The 17,309-nt window shown below is 40.2% G+C and overlaps 1 protein-coding gene across 1 annotated transcript in view; it reads left to right on the plus strand.

The window, feature by feature from the left end:
• The window catches only part of LOC136883059 (uncharacterized), a 106,168-nt gene that overhangs the window by 50,193 nt on the left and 38,666 nt on the right, over positions 1–17,309 (plus strand). The window contains exons 11-12 of the mRNA XM_067155206.2: positions 5,229–5,375; positions 11,166–11,382. Coding sequence (XP_067011307.1) covers positions 5,229–5,375; positions 11,166–11,382 — 364 coding nt within the window. The remainder of the gene's footprint in view (positions 1–5,228; positions 5,376–11,165; positions 11,383–17,309) is intronic.

Consider the following 17,309-nt stretch of genomic DNA (forward strand, 5'->3'; position numbering starts at 1 on the left):
CCAGGCAGATGCCAAGGCTGTACCTTAATTGAGGCCACGGAAGCTTCCTTCCCACTCCTAGCCCTATCCTATCCCATTGTTGTCATGAGATCTATCTGTGGTTGGTGCAACATGAAGTCAATTGTAAAAAAAAGGAGGCGGGGGGGAGGGAGGGTATGTAAGCACCATATTTATCACCCATTACATCTAGAACAGGGGTTTCCAAATTGCCGGCTGCGCTTTAATAATAGACCAGTTTTTGGAAAATTCTGAAAATGGAACAGATACCATTATGAAATAATATGCTTAGTTCAAGTGAAATGAAGGTTTGAGAATTTAATTGCTTAAAACACTGTTTTACAATTGCATAAAAGAGTGAAATTTGGATTTTAAATTTTAAAAACTTAAAATTAATTTATTCAGATCAAGTGAATACTTAGAAGAGGAAATAATATTGAACAGTGAATTAGTTCTGACTTGGGTCTATAAAGGACACCGTATAAAAATGAATACATTTTTGAACAAGCTGTGAAATATTTTTTGTAAATTTTCTTCACATTCCTTAAAATGATGTCGCGGGCCACATGGTTTGTGAAACTTGTCTACCTTTCAAAGAAGAAAAGTTTATATGTATTATTTTGTCATGACTAGGGAATGGGAATCAACATTCAACCAGTTGTCAGTTCAGATTTTGTAGTTAGAGTTGTGAGTATTAAACTTTAACCTTCTGACTGACAGAAAGCAATTGGAGGTGCCGAGGGACTTGAGATTGATGAGTGTTATTTCAAGTCTGTGATAGCTCTCTGACATATTTTTAATTGTATTTTTTGTTTGTAGACATTATGTTTAATACGATCCTTAAACATGTAAACAGTGTGGTTAATTAGCTTTAAATACCTCATGTTCTAGAAATGTACATGTTAAATCACATGTTGTATATATATGCAGATGCTTCTTTTATACAGGTTGAACTTTAATAAAACCGACAAACTGCAGGGGCTGATTCTCAACTGGAAATGGAGGAAAAAATGTTCTATGAACATGTGTCCAGGAATGGACGGTGTGCGTGCAATGACACCAAATAGTCCCGGAACACAGTACATAGCTGAATCGCATCCACGTCACAGCAGATGTTCAGTGTGGCCTCCATGGGCTGCAATGCACGCGTCCAGACATTGTATCTTGGATTGCCTCACTCTTTCGCACATTCCAGCCTCTCGCCGAATAGCGTCACAGGCGTTGTGAACACGCTGTTGAAGGGTCTGCACATCAGGAATTGGTTCAGTATACACAACGGTTTTCAGATGTCCCCAGAGGTAAAAATCCAGGGGGTTTAAGTCCGGTGATCTAGGAGGCCGTGCAACAGGGCTTCCGTGTCCTATCCAGCGCCTGGGGAAGATGTTGTTGAGGTGTTGGCGAACTGTAATGCGGAAGTGGGGTGGTGCTCCATCATGCAGAAACCACATAACCTGTCTTATTGCCAAAGGCACATTCTCAAGCAATCCAGGCAGAGTATTTTGCAGGAAGTCCAGGTACGTTCCTACATTGAGGCGTTGTGGAATAATAACAGGTCCAAGTATGTGGTCGCCAAGAATCCCTGCCCAAACATTAATGCTGAACCTATGCTGGTGAGACACTTCCCTGGGGATTTTCTGTAGCCCACAGATGACGATTATGCAGATTGACGATGCCATTTCTGGTAAAGGTTGCTTCATCAGTAAAGAGGACTGACGACAGAGTCCCGTAACTGTGATGGCCTGGTGCAAACCACCGACAAAATCCTTCCCATAGAGGGAAATCTGCTGCTGATAATCCTTGCACTCGTTGCAGGTGATAGAGATAATAGCGGTTGTTATGCAGGATACACATAATCGTAGTCTGGCTTACGCCATGTTGGCGGGCCACTTGCCTGGAGCTTGTACTAGGGTTCGTCTCAATGTCCTGTAGAACTTGTTCCTCCAGATCTGGTGTACGCACAGTCCGCCGCCTCCCTGCACGTTCGTCTGTCTAAAAAGACCCATGATCACACAAATGCCCAAAAATGACTTGTAACATTGTGTGATGTGGTTGGTGTCTGTGAGGGTACTTGTTCTGGTATAGCCGTGCTGCCTCTCGACCGTTTCCATTGGCTTGGCCGTACACAAACACCATCTCGGCTTGTTCCCGACATGAATACCGGACCATTCTGCTTCCGACAGTACGCTGCTTCAATCACACCATCTTCAACAGAAGAAACACACTGCAAGTAGTCAGAGAAAATTTCATTCGTCCGTGCCCTCTACCGTCGCAGCGATGCATTTCCGGACACATATTCATAGGACATTTACCCTCCATTTCCACTCAGGAATAAGTCCCTGCAGTTTGTCGGTTTTATTAAAGTTCACCCTGTATGTTTTAAAAATTTAACAGTGAAAAGCTGAAGTGTAAGTATTATTTGGACCAAAATTGATACCGCCGGGAAGTCGAGAATCGATTGGGAATTTTATAGTCGACCACTATGTAGACTTTGTTATTGAATACCGTTAAACACTGCATAATTGCCACACTTGTTATATGAACATTTTCAGAAAAAATAATAGTAAGGTGAGGCAATTACGTGAAGAAATTTTTAATACCATGATTTGTTTTACTCAGAAAATTTTATAACTAAATCGTATTTGATGCAAGTTTAAAGTGCACATCCAGAGAACCGTAAGTCTTTGTCAATATACCAGTACTGTATAATGTAATTTGCCACCTGGTTTTTAGAATGTCTTCCATCAGAGGCAAGGCATAAGCGTCGATGTATTTACTTCAAAATCTTTCCTTGTTTTTGCCCAGCTGTTGTTGTGCACAGCAACCTTACACCTCATACCAGGCATGTTTATATGCAATCTAAGACTTAAGTCAAGTCTGACTCAGAATAACACTGGAATAAGGAAAGAGCTATTCATTACAGAACTGGTCACTAAATCATAGAAAGCAACATAAAACTATAAAAGTAAAACTACAACTCACTTGTTACTCAGAGGTTACTGCCCAGACTCTTAGGGAGGTCGGTGGGATCCCTCTCACATACCCGCTAGTTGCTGGGAGGTGATTGGGTTACTCTTTAGTGCGCGAGGATTTGTCACAAAATTTTCTGTTAATTTCTTCCTTCGTTTTGGTATTCTTGTTTCGTTTCTAAAAGATATTTGTTTAGATATTTTATGTGATTCATTGTCAATGGTAAATCACCATTTATACGATATATGTAAAGATTGGTGATAGCTGAGCAACAAGGGAATTTAAAAATTCAAAATTATATAAGCTCATTTTATCGTAGGATAAATAGTGCAAAAATGATTATCCATTTGATGCTGTTACCGTACAGTACCCCTTGTTCTAGGGCAGCTACCCCTTGTGGATTCTCTCTCGTGACATAGCCGAAGCCTACCGAATGCAGGAATTCCTGTTGTGAGCAACCTAATGTTTATGCCTTGTGAAATGAGATGCACTGCATGGAATCTTCAGTGGAAAGAGTGCGAAGTCTTCACAAAACATGAAGTACAGTAAAACCTCGTTAATTCGAAGTCGTTGGGACTCAAAAATCGGACTTCGAATTACGTGATTTCGAATTAACCGCCAATTCGCAATTCAGAAGTACCAACCCTTGCTGCGTTACAAAATATTCTAAGGCCCGTTACTGCATGCAGTTAACCTTGATTCACAGTTTATACCTTTCAAATGCCATGAAAAAAGACTATTTCCAAAATGTATGCAAGAAGGTGCATTTACAGTATTCAAATAATGCACTTGGATATCTCGCTGGCAAACATAACCTCACGCAACGAAAGAAAGAAAAAAAAGCACGATTCAAAGACGAGAAATCTATGCTGGCTCCCATGTGCAAGTACTTTATTCATTGAATTACTATACTGTAAGCATTTCAGATGCTTTGTATTTACACAGAAAGTGCCCGATGTCCTTAAAATCGAACTTTCCGATGACTATCCTTGTACGATTTCCCGCCATGGCACTTCTCTTGTACTTCAGAAATGTAAACACTTGCCGCGTCACAAAGTATTTTAAGACTCATTAATACATGCAATCACCTCGATTCACGGTTTAAACCTTTCAAATGCCATGGGAAAAATCTATTTCCAACATGTATCCAACAAGGTGCATTTACAATATTCAAATAATGCACTTGGGTAAATAACTTACAAACATAACCTCATGCAACGAAAGTAAAATATCACACAATTCAAAGACGGGGATAAATTATGCTGGTTCCCCTGTGCAAATGCATTATTTTTTGGATTTCTGTACTGTTTGCATTTTTAGATGCTTTGTACTGGCATGGAAAGTTCCCGACGCCCATAACATTGTGGCTTATCGATCTTTCCTATGACGAGGGGATAAAGTTTCTCGCTTCCATGTGCATTGCAACGCACTACAATGACTCCCATCCCTCACACTTGTACGATTCCTCGGCTGGCACTTCCTCCTTTAAAACCATATGATCGATTGGGCTCGCATTAAAATAAAGTAATGCAGTTTCATCGGCAATAACAATATTGTTCGGTGCCTACGAATTTATTATATGAGCCACGTTTTTTTAAAAAATTATTATTATTTTCGTCAACTGTCGGCATCGCCATTGTTCACGGATTCTGTTTTCCCGCACACTGCCCACTGCGTGATATTACGGCGTTCCTTAAAAGTTTGAATACAAAAGAATTCCGATTTCATTCAACTTAGTACCACTCCACGTTCCGGAACACGCGTTCTATTATGACGCGGATAAATTTCGAGTTGAAATTACTCTGTAACATACTACTGTTTTAAAATGTAAAGGCAGTTTCGAATTAAAAGTCTAAATTTCAGTAATGGGGCCGACATTGTACTTCGAATTACGAATTATCCATATTTCGAATTAAACAATTTAAATAACATGCAAAACTGTATCTCATGTTTCCGGGAACGAGACCTTCTTCGAATTAGGCGGGATTTTGAATTAACCGATTTCAAATTATCGAGGTTCTACTGTATCTGATATTCCTGTTTGTATGAGGCAGAATAAATAAATTAAAAACAAAACAAAGATTTACTTTCTTGTTATATCACTAATGTGTATAATTTTCACTTAATTCTATTCCATGTGGAGTATATTTACGTATGATTGGTAACACACAATAGTTTTGACTCTCTTATGGACAACCTCAGAACCAACCGGACCTGAAGATCCTTATTTCTTACTTACAATTAATATTACCTGATTTTTGCAGGAAAATGATCACAATTGACCGCTACTGCCAAGACCGATTCATCAGTCTGTTGCCTGTCCTTGATGTGGATCCTCAGGTTACTTTCCACGACTTGGCAGACATGTGGCCCATATTTCGAGAGGTAGTCGCGAACTTCCCGAATCTGAGGTAAGGTTTGTACGTATCTTTCTTAACTTGGTGTATGTGTATATTCACCATAGTTTCAATTTGGTGTAGTACCATGACTTTTTTTCTTCCTAAATAAAATTATAATTCTGTCTGCACATTTAAAATTTTTGGCCTCATACTTCATACAGAAGTCGAAAGTATGATCAGTTCAGTTTTTTTGTCTGTATGTCTGTTACAACCTTGCAGTAAATGTGGTAACAGCATCATTTTTTTTTGAAACTCAGCTTACTCTATATTGAAATAAAACCTTTGTTCTCAGAGCTTGCTAAATTACTGTATTTACTCGTGTATTAGACCCCCTCACATATTAGACTCCCCCTCCTGGCTTTTCGAGACGAAGAAAATTAAAAAAATAAATCTCGCACATAAGACCCGCCCCCCAACATGATTTGTCAGAGAAGAACAACGATTCCGCTTCGTCGCATTTACAAGTCTTATTGCAGCTCTGATGACATTGCACAAATTTCTGTGCGTGTTTCGTTGGTGGTGTAGGCCACGTGTTTTTTCCTTGCGTTTCTGTGCTGCTTTCCCCCCACACACTGTCAAAGTCTTATATTAATAATGTATGGGACATATTGAATTGTTTTGTATGTGGTAGTTTTGCGTATTTCAGTGAGTTGTGTCAGTGACAGTTTCTGGTGTTTTCTCTTCTCGTTATGGCCAAAAAATATAACAAACATTATCTCCAAGTGTCCAGAGATACCTATAAATTTCCTTTCATTTTACTGTCTAAGAAAGGAAACTATTATGCATTTTGTTGTTACCGCATTTACTCCTGTATTAGACCCCCTCGCATATTAGACCCCCCCCCCCGCCCCCTGGTTTTTCGAGACGAAGAAAATGAAGAAAATAAATCTCGCCTATAAGACCCCCAATGTAATTCATCAGAGAAGAACAAAGATTCCGCTTCGAAGAGGGTACAAGTCTTATTGCAGCTCTGATGACATCGCACAAATTTGTGAATAGTTTAGTCCGTACGACCTACCGTACGCAATGAAAACGCGTCGAATCCATGCGGTACCTACATCTGTGTTTCGTAGTTAAGAAATGTCCGCCTCCATAGCGTAGGTCTACTGCAGCTCTGATGATGTCGCATAAATACTGTAGGCGAATAGGCCTAGCTTCATGTCCGACCCGCTCATTGCAAGCATGCATCAGTCATGCTATATGTCTGTTTTTTGTAGTTAATAATAATCCACCAGCTTAATGGTTAGCACAATTAGTTGCTGTTCTCGGGAGTCTGACTTTGATTCCCGGTACCGTACTGCCAGATATTTACGAATGGCAGTGCTTGTACTGTAACTTCTCTCCACCGGGGGTGTGTCTGAAAAGAGCTGTACCACCTCGGGATGAGGAAACAAGTTTACTTTAGTTGAGAAATATTCGCGGTTGTTGCTATTTATACCCCACCAGGCGAGACCATTAACAAAGTGGTCGTTTAAAATCTTGTAACTCGGGTCAGTATAGGTATACCTATATTTGGAGAGAAGTAAGTTTAAAATGTGATAAAAGCTATCCAATTAAAACGATTGTTTTACTCGCCAATGTACCTAACAAATAATAATAATAATAATAATTTTATGTCCCCACGTAGGCCTACTTTAAACGATTTTCGGAGACGCCAAACAAAACATACTAGGGTACCGGTATGCGTTAAAAAGAGACAACAAATGTACAAAATTAAACATTATGATAATAAAATGCATTACTGCCACACCTGTAGATTTATTTTTATTCTTTTATTTGAGGAACTCTTGGTACTATCAGGGCGATAATATACCTAACCGCCGGGCCGAGTGGCTCAGACGGTGAGGCGCTGGCTTTCTGACCCCAACTTGGCAGGTTCGATCCTGGCTCAGTCCGGTGTTATTTGAAGGTGCTCAAATACGTCAGCCTCGTGTCAGTAGATTTACTGGCACGTAAAATAACTCCTGCAGGACAAAATTCCGGCACCTCGGCGTCTCCGAAAACTGTAAAAGTAGTTAGTTGGACATAAAGCAAATAATAATATTATTATTATTATTGTTATTATTATTATTATTATTATTATTATTATTATATACCTAACCTAAACAATGTGGTCTGTCTTATCTCATGGACAGCTGTTTACGTAAATCCTGATGTGATAAATGTAGAGAACAAACATGAAATGTTCTTAAAACTAAGGGTCTGTGCTTCAACAGCCGCAGTTACCAAAAGAATGTTTCCAGTTACTATGTATTACACTCGGAAGTACAACTCGTAACATACGCTAGTTATCAGCTGATGGTTTGGCATGTCTTTATTCGGAAGGAGTGGCTTCTGCTACATATACACCAACTGGGAATATCAGAGACCATCTCCATAAACCATTTGGGAATAGATTCACACTGTTTAGACTCTATAGTCGGGAACAAAATTAAATAAAGAAGGTTCAGAAGGATGGGACCTTGTATGCTCTCGATTGCAGTGCATGGCTCAAAAAGAATGAAGCATGGCTGACGCGACTGACGAGATGGTAGTGAAGATGACGTCACTTGAAATGCCGACACGCAGGTATCAGGGCAGGGAAGTTGACGGTGCAAGGCGATAATATTCAAATGAAAGCAGTGATCAGGTTAACTGTGTGGTAGGCCTACTGCTAAACTGACAGAGACAAATGACTGGCCATTAAGTTCTTTTGTATCAATATTTAATTATATGATAACACGATACCCTTATCCTTTTTTGATGGTTATGAATTTCATGTTTTTGGTCCGTATTATTATTATTACTTATCCTTTTTTCCTACGGGGTCGAGTATGAAGTGAGACGAATCTTCGTAGCAAGTTTTTACGGCCGTGTGCCTTTCCTGACGTCAGCCTCACCAGAGGAATTAATGAGATGTAATGAATGACGTGATATGAGTATCTAAAACGGACTTTTACATGTACCGCAGGCCTAAAAGTCATATTCACCATTTATTGTTTTTTTACGTTTAGAAATACTGCCTTCTGATGAAAATAGCCAGTATAACTTAAATACATTCTAAATTTGTTAAATAATAGAATAGAATGTTTACAACCGAGCTCGATAGCTGCAGTCACTTAAGTGCGGCCAGTATCCAGTATTCGGGAGATAGTAGGTTCAAACCCCACTATCGGCAGCCCTGAAGATGGTTTTCCGTGGTTTCCCATTTTCACACCAGGCAAATGCTGGGGCTGTACCTTAATTAAGGCCACGGCCGCTTCCTTCCCACTCCTAGCCCTTCCCTGTCCCATCGTCGCCATAAGACCTATCTGTGTCAGTGCAACGTAAAGCAACTAGGAAAAAAAAAAAAAAAAAGAATGTTTACACGTACAATTTATAGCTCTTTATAGCCTAGAAGTCATGTGTTCACTGCACAAAATTTTGAGGTTATCACGTATTGGACCCCCCTTTACTATTTTTGGCTGTAAAAGTGGGAAAAAAATAGGGGTCTAACATGCAAGTAAATATGGTATTATTCGGATATGTCATAACTGAGAATGATTAGGTACATTTTCTTGTAACCATTTTTATGTTTTCTTAATTTAAGATTTTAAATTTAATGGTCAGTTTGCATTGTAATTGGAGATATGTACGCTTTTACTCCTGACCTTTTTTCGCCTAGACCGTGATGATATGTGATAAAGCTGTCAGCGGAGAAATGGCGTGGAATGACATTAGTAGACGAATAAGTTTGAATGGCGTTTATAAAAGTAGGAAAGATCACAATATGAAGATAAAGTTGGAATTCAAGAGGACAAACTGGGGCAAATATTCATTTATAGGAAGGGGAGTTAGGGATTGGAATAACTTACCAAGGGAGATGTTCAATAAAATTCCAATTTCTTTGAAATCATTTAGGAAAAGGCTAGGAAAGCAACAGATAGGGAATCTGCCACCTGGTCGACTGCCCTAAATGCATATCAGTATTGATTGATTGATTGATTGATTGATTGATTGATTGATTGATTGATTGATTGTTTGAATCCAAGAATTAAAAATCTTCCTATTTTTTATTTCTAAAAGTTGACAGGTATGCTCATATTTGTATTTCAGGGTACTAAACCAAATAATTCAAGTCCTCATTCTTCAGATATAAATGAGGGATACTTTGTGTACCATGAGGGAACACCCACCCCGTGCATTCAAATCAAGCGCCTTGTGAACTGACATCTTACTCTTAAAACTTGAAACAACTAGTACAAGAAGTTTGGACGTTGGTCAACAGATGTCACCACTAAAGTGATAAAGTAATTTTGTATTTCTAGGTTTACTACACTGAGTTGATTGTCTTTTGTTTTTGGTATGTTAAAGTTGTCAACATTTCGACCTCCTTCTGCCAACTTCAAAAGTGGCCAATAGGAAATTTCCTGTGTTTATCTTTCAACCAATCAGTGCTTTCATCTACATATTTAATTATCCAATAAAATTTGGGGGTGTGTCGGGTGTTAGTCCAGATCTCTCTCGAACCTTCCCCTCGGGTATAAAAGCTGGGAATTTTTCGAGCTGTCTTGTCTTCTTGATTGTCCAGTGATCTGAGTGTGTGCTAATAGTGGAAGCGGTGGCGTTTCGCCCTTCATCAAGCAGTTCAGCACAATAAGGTAATGGCAGCCATGTTCTAACTAGGTGATAGCCTCTGAAAGTTAACCCAAGGGGAAGGTTTCCTGTCTTTAATTTCCCATCAACAATAATGTAAACTACTTCTTCAAATGTAAATCTCAAACTAGCCTAATAACTTAGCTGAAATTCAGGAATAGAGAGTGCGACACCCTGTCGACTTCCGTATCAACTTGTATTTGAGGTGACAATGTTTTGGTGACTGTTTCCTATCTGTAGCCTTGTAACTTAAATTTTCTCCATCTGGTCACCTCAGTAGAATAGGATTGGCCTCTGTAAACTTCGAGCCAGAAGCCCAAATAGGGTTTTAATCTTGTGTGCACATTTCTAGGAGAGTAAAGTCTGCCTCCACATCATTTTGATTTTTGGGCCAGTACCTTTAACCTGTGTTTGTTTTCTTCCCACCAAGGCCCAGTAGAATGAGTATTCAATACTCCTGTTAAACTTATTTATTTCTGTTAAGTGGTTAAACTGTTGAGTGTTGAAGACAGTGAAATCTGTTTGAACCATTAAATATAGGTTGTGCCTCGAGAGGCCTGGAAACTGTAAATTTTCGGTGAGCAAAGATGCTTGGGTTGTAATAGTATTAGGTTTGGAGCTCCATCTCCTATACAATTCTTAGAGCATAGATGCTCTTCCTATTCTTGTAGATATTCTCTGTAAATGAAATGGGGAGGCCTGTCTCCTTAACTTCTGAGTGTATGCAGCAATAGTGCTCAAATAACACTTGTGAAATTGTATTCAAGCTACTGTACCTGAAATCTTGTACTGTCGCTGAGCGTCTCGTTTAGTTAATATCTTGCATTTGGAAGAAAAAGAAGAAAGAAAAAAGGTCCAAAAGAAATATAACCTTGATTTTTAAAGCTTTTAATTAATCTTTTGATTGTAGTAGAGAGACCCATTCATGCCTGCACCTTCTTTCACCTCTGCAGTCCACAAAAACTCCGTAGCACTTTGTATCTTAGATCATTAATTTGAATGATTAAATGCAATAATGTCCTTAAATGGCCATTTACTGGAACATTTACCCTACTAATTTTCTTTCTCTTTTCTCTTTTGACCTTCAACTAAAGTGATTGTGAATTTGATCACATGTAAACTGACTGAAAAGTCCAAGTTATTGTTTCAAAGTCATATTTGCTTGAAAGCAATGTTTCCTTGTTCCAGCTGTGTTCATATCGGTCCGAAGCTGAGCAGTCTGCTGCTACGTTCAGGCGATGGTGGCAGTGAGGAGGAGGTAGGAATACCTCTACAGGAGCTATGGCACCTATTGGACGCAGCTCCCACTGTGACCATTCTCCTGTGCAGTAACAGCGTACAGCTTCAGCAACAACACAGCATAAGATTGCCGGCCAATATGGTGCTCATGCAGTATGGTTTCCAGGTAATGTACAGCATTAGTGTTTTCAGTAAGAGGAGGAGCATCTCCACATGTTATACAGTTCAGTCGAAACTGGTTAAGATGTTCCTCTCTAGCGCGTTTCCCTCGTTATTTTGTCATTATTCCAAAGTCCCAGTCCATGTGTTATTAAATATGAAATGAATGAAAATCCACAGCCTATTTCCAGTCATTCGACCGGATCAGGAGTGGAATGAATGAAGCCCCTGTCTAGCGGCGAGGATAGGAACTGTGCCGGCTGCCGAAGCCTGTCGCACTCCTCTGGGGCAATGATTAATGAATGACAGATGAAATGAAATTATATTGGAGAGTGTTGCTGGAATGAAAGATGACAGGGAAAACCGGAGTACCCGGAGAAAAATCTGTCCTGCCTCTGCTTTGTGCAGCACAAATCCCACATGGAGTGGCCAGGATTTGAACCATGGAACCCAGCAGTGAGAGGCTGGCGTGCTGCTGCCTGAGTCATGGAGGCTACTGTTATTAAATATATGCTAAAGAAAGCTGGATAGCACATTTACATAACTCTTTAGTATGTTAGTAACTCCAACCATAAGAAATTTAAATTAGCGTTCCTGGCCGTGTTGCACGCACAGTGTGCCAGCGACGACTGGTCTGGGTAAGGATTCAGTATAGAACTTAATTTCACGGCCCCGGAGCATGGTAGCGTGTTGGCTTACAGCTGCAGGGAGTGTCAGTCTCAAGCCAGTCATTAATGTGGACCTGTGTTTGTTTCGATAGTGAACAGTAACGTGTGAGACGTGTTGGTGCTTAATTTTATGTTCGTAAGTGAATTGTGTAACAACGTATGTAAATTAACCATACTGTATGTACGCATACAGCTGACGTCTTGGTGAGTTGTGTAACAACGTACATACGCATAGTGGTTTGCAGGACATTCAGTTATGAAGAAGAAGAAAGCTAGACAGTTTATAAATGATGAAAAATTAAAGTTTATTGAGAAAGCGGATGTTAATCCACACATGGAACATAATTGTAAGCAATGTATATAGTTTGCGTCTCTAAGAACATTTTGCTTTGATATTTTACTCTGTTGGTGTTCTTAACGTATTACTGAATTTATTTATTTATTTATTTCATTAATTATAATTGTAAACACTTTTTTCGTTGTTTTCATCATAATTATTTTAATGTTCAAACCTAACCTTAAATTTTTTAACAGCATAATTGTTTTTCATTTTTTAGTACATTCCCTCTTTATGACTTTTTTTTCGGTCCCCACAAAAACGTCCTAACCAGTTACGGCTGTATATTACAATTTCTCATGGTGTATGCCACAGTACCTCAAACATGTTTACGTTGTGCACTGGAAGCTAATGTTTCAGACACACAGTGACACTAAACCCAGATTGGGTTTAATATTTGTCCAATATGTATTGGTTAATTTAGCAGCATCTCTTGTAAGGTCGGTGGTGTATAGACAGCACGTGTAGAACTGAGGTAACATGGCATATCAATTTCTGCTATTGACTATTCGAATTGTGACATTGCTGCAAGAAGGATGGCAGCTAATTGATGTCACTGCTGGTGTTGGAGTGAGTCAGAGTGATGGTTTCTGGGTTTTGAAAAAGTTTTCAGAGACAGGAACGGTTGCTGAACAGTAAGGGACGGGATGCCCACAAAACAACTCGCAGGAAGGATGGCTGTTTGTTGCTTTCAGCATGTCGTAGACCCACTACTACTACTATCACCTCGTTCTATGCAGTACTTCAGAGGGCCACTGGAATGAATGTGTCAGATCAGAGAGTGCAAAATCAGCTGCACGATGGAGGCATGTTACAAAGGAGGCCTGTACCAAAAGCTCTTAAACCATGCCAAAGGGCATTTCGTATGAGGTGGGCAACAACTCATAGTCATAGACCATGGCATCAGGAGCTGTGAAAGCATACGCTCTTTTCTGATGTCTCCGTAAGCTTGCACAGGAACATTAGAGTGAGGAGACTACCCAGTGAGAGATGGAACAGCAGCAAGTTGGGATGTTGTTTGGTCAATGTAGAGCTCTGATTTCTATCCAGGCTAACATGATCGGTTTGGTATACAGAGACAACATCCTCCAACCTGTAGTCACAGGATGTGCTGCTGCTGTAGGCAAAGGATATGCGTTACTAGGTGCTGTACCTATTAGCTTGACCGCGATGGCCGTGAATGGTCTGTATTGACTTAATTACTGTTATTACTTATTTCAAGGTCCGCCTTGTCAATACAATTCAAAATCTAGTATGTATATTAAACTATCAAATACTGTATATATAAATATATATAAGCAAATGTTTCGAGAATTAAAATTATCTTCTTCAGCTTCCAGATTAAAATCACATGCATGTAAAAGACTGTATTTAAAACTTTTTGTGCCCTAACAAAAAACTGGATAAAAACAATAATACAATAACAACATTAAAAGTTCCAACATGTATATCATTTATGTTGTGTCCATTGTGCTGTAAAAAGTTTGTATATGGTACTTAAATTGAGCTGGTTGACAGTTATCTAATGTTGTTGCGGTGTGGCATCTTTATGACCTTCATAGACCCACTGCCCTTCATGGGTCTCAAGTTGTTATACTTAATAAAGTTAAAACAGTATAGGTCTGCTTATACCAGAACAATATTTCAACGCATCTAAACAATATCTCGAAACAATTATATTCTTTTTTGAAGATCAAGCCTGTCATGTTAAAATGGACTTTCTTTGTCTGTAAAAAGAAAAACACTAAAATGTAATGATTCTAATGGAACATGGTGAAATAAGAAGCCAAAGAAGCCAACGCTGAAATTAAAAGTGACTTACTTTGGATGCGAAGGCCTTACAGATGTGTTGGGTCTATAAGCTCAATTGGCAGACTGTCTAGCTAGCGAGTTGAACATGTGGAGTGGAAGGAGTCTGCAGCACAGGAGGGGAGTTGATTTTTTACTGCCCACGTGTGCTTTTTTTCATTGTCCTCCTCTTGTTGCCCTTTCCCATTCTTTCTCTTTCTAGAATCTAGAATCATTATATTTTAGTTTTTTTCTTTCTTATAGACAAAGAAAGTCCCTTTTAACCTGGCAGGCTTGATCTGAAAAAAAGAATATAATAGTTTTTGTTAGATGCATCAAGATATTGTTTTGGTAGATGCAGATCCATACTGTTTTAACTTTATTGAGTATAACAACTTGAGAATAAAATTACCACCCTTCTTAAGAATCACAAATTTTCAACTGAAATGATGCACAGAAGGCCTGTGAGATTTCAGACGAAGTAAGAGGCGGCCGGAGTCAGTTCTAGATAGACATTTTATTTCAAAATATCGCCACTAGTCTCGTTGATGTCGACAACTAACTCCACTGATAGTTACATTGCGGGTGCATAGATGGCAGTACGAAAGGCCAAGGCCGAACGAGCGATTCCCCTCTCACCCTCCAGCGTCACATAGTCTGTCACCAGGAAGTTGTGATACAGTACTTGCACGGAGCTGATGGTGTTGACATTTGTACGGAATGCGAAACATTCCAGGAAATTATTGAGCATGGGTTAGTGCTGAACAAAACAGTCAAAATAAGGTACTGTTTCCGACAAATATAAATGAAATGGCGTATGGCTTTTAGTGCCGGGAGTGTCCGAAGACAAGTTCGGCTCGCCAGATGCAGGTCTTTTGATTTGACACCCGTAGGCGACCTGCGCGTCGTGATGAGGTTGAAATGATGATGGAGACGACACATACACCCAGCCCCCATGCCAGAGAAATTAACCGATTATGGTTAAAATTACCAACCCTGCCGGGAATCGAACCCGGGACCCCTGTGACCAAAGCCCAGCACGCCGGACACTGTTTCCGATGATGAAATGAAGTAGAGCATCAATCCCGTGCCCGCCTCACGTCTTTCCCTGTACCGGCCCGTCAGTGAAACATAATATAATTCTATCCAATGAAAATACAAAGTGATATAACAGAAGTTAAGTCATTTACGAATTTTTTAGTCACACAGTGATACTTTGGACATACGATAAATATTGTAACGCGACCAAGAACGGAATTTTCCAACAACCGTGAGTAAAAAAAAAGAGCCTTACAAATTTATAACAGTTTTTTCCTCTTGGAAACAAACAGTTCTGAAATATATAAACAATGTATAAAACATCCCATTGCATATTGTGTTAAAATTTGAATTCGATCAAATAACTTGTTTTCGGAGACACAGAGGTGCCGGAATGTTGTCCCGCAAGAGTTCTTTAACGTCTCGACCTTCCAATACCACCGCCCTGAGCCAGGATCGAACCTGCCAAGGGGCAGAAGGCCTGCGTTCCCGAGCCGTTGTGAGAGTCTCTTTGTCTTTACAAAGACGGATTTGAAGTCGTATGTTTTCGTATAAGTTTTAAATAATAAATGTTACAGCATCTAAATATCCATTAGTTCTGTATTTCATGACTTGAGTGGAGTGTAATTAGAGTAACTACTAAGCTCAAAAATATACCACTTCATTCTCACTCTCGGTGACGTCAGGCGCTTTAGCCAATAGCAACGCTGCTCACCGGAATGACCTATCTGACCTGTGAGTTATTCCAGTTACGTTGGATAACCCAATTTCCAAGAAATACAAGGACTGTAAACGACGGTTTTGTATACCTACCCGTTATGAAACTCGGAAACGGTGCTGGTAAAGAACGCAACAGCTGAGGGGCACTGCAGCTTCCCTCTGTAGGTGGGGGTAGTAGAATAATACCCACAGTATCCCCTGCCTGTCGTAAGAGGCGACTAAAGCGGGCCCCATAGGCTCTGAACTTGGGAGTCTGGGTTGGCGACCACGGAGACCTTAGCTGAGTCCTAGCTTTATTTCCACTTACTTGTGCCGGGCTCCTCACTTTCATATATCCTTCTTCAAGTGACATCTCTTTTTTTTTTTTTTTTGCTAGTTGCTTTACGTCGCACAGACACAGATAGGTCTTATGACGACGATGGGGCAGGAAAGGGCTAGGAGTGGGAAGGAAGCGGCCGTGGCCTTAATTGAATCAATTATTTCAGAAAGCAGTCAAGTGCCAAAAAATGGAAAAATGAGTTATACGCACATTTTGGTGCTGAAACCAGTCAAGAAACGTCGTCCTATAATAGTCAGGCATTACGTTGAATTTCGTATTTAGTTCAGAAACCAGTTACGTGACACCGCTTGGTTGGTTTCTGCGATAAACTGCTGGTACCTTTCCGGTTGACGCTGCTGTTCTGAATCCAGAATAACCAGCTGTTCATCTGTTTTTGTTGTCATTGTTGTGTTTCTGGAATCGCATGTTCCTAGTTTTGTGAACAACTGATTCAAAAAGTGTTTCTTTTGTTCAGTGCAGTGTTTTTTATATTTTTAGTAACATGTCTCGCCTTTGTGGTGTAGTGGTTAGTGTGATTAGCTGCCACCCCCAGAGGTCCGGGCTCGATTCCCGGCTCTGCCACGAAATTTGAAAAAGTGGTACGAGGGCTGGAACGGGGTCCACTCAGCCTCGAGAGGTCAACTGAGTAGAAGTGGTTTCGATTCCGACCTCAGTCATCCTAGAAGTGGTTTTCCGTGGTTTCCCACTTCTCCTCCAGGCAAATGCCGGGATGGTACCTAACTTAAGGCCACGGCCGCTTCCTTCCCTCTTCCTTGCCTGACCCATCCAATCTTCCCATCCCTCCACAAGGACCCTGTTGAGCATAGCAGGTGAGGCCGCTTGGGCGAGGTACTGGTCATTCTCCCCAGTTGTATCCCCCAACCCAAAGTCTGAAACTCCAGGACACTGCCCATGAGGCGGTAGAGGTGGGATCCCTCGCTGAGTCCGAGGGAAAAACCGACCCTGGAGGGTAAACAGATTAAGAAGAAGAAGTGATATGTCTGAAAATTCAGAAGCGGGTTCGAATCCCACTGTCGGCAGCCCTGAAGATGGTTTTCCGTGGT

Source organism: Anabrus simplex, chromosome 11 (assembly GCF_040414725.1).
Source record: "Anabrus simplex isolate iqAnaSimp1 chromosome 11, ASM4041472v1, whole genome shotgun sequence".
NCBI lineage: Eukaryota > Metazoa > Arthropoda > Insecta > Orthoptera > Tettigoniidae > Anabrus > Anabrus simplex.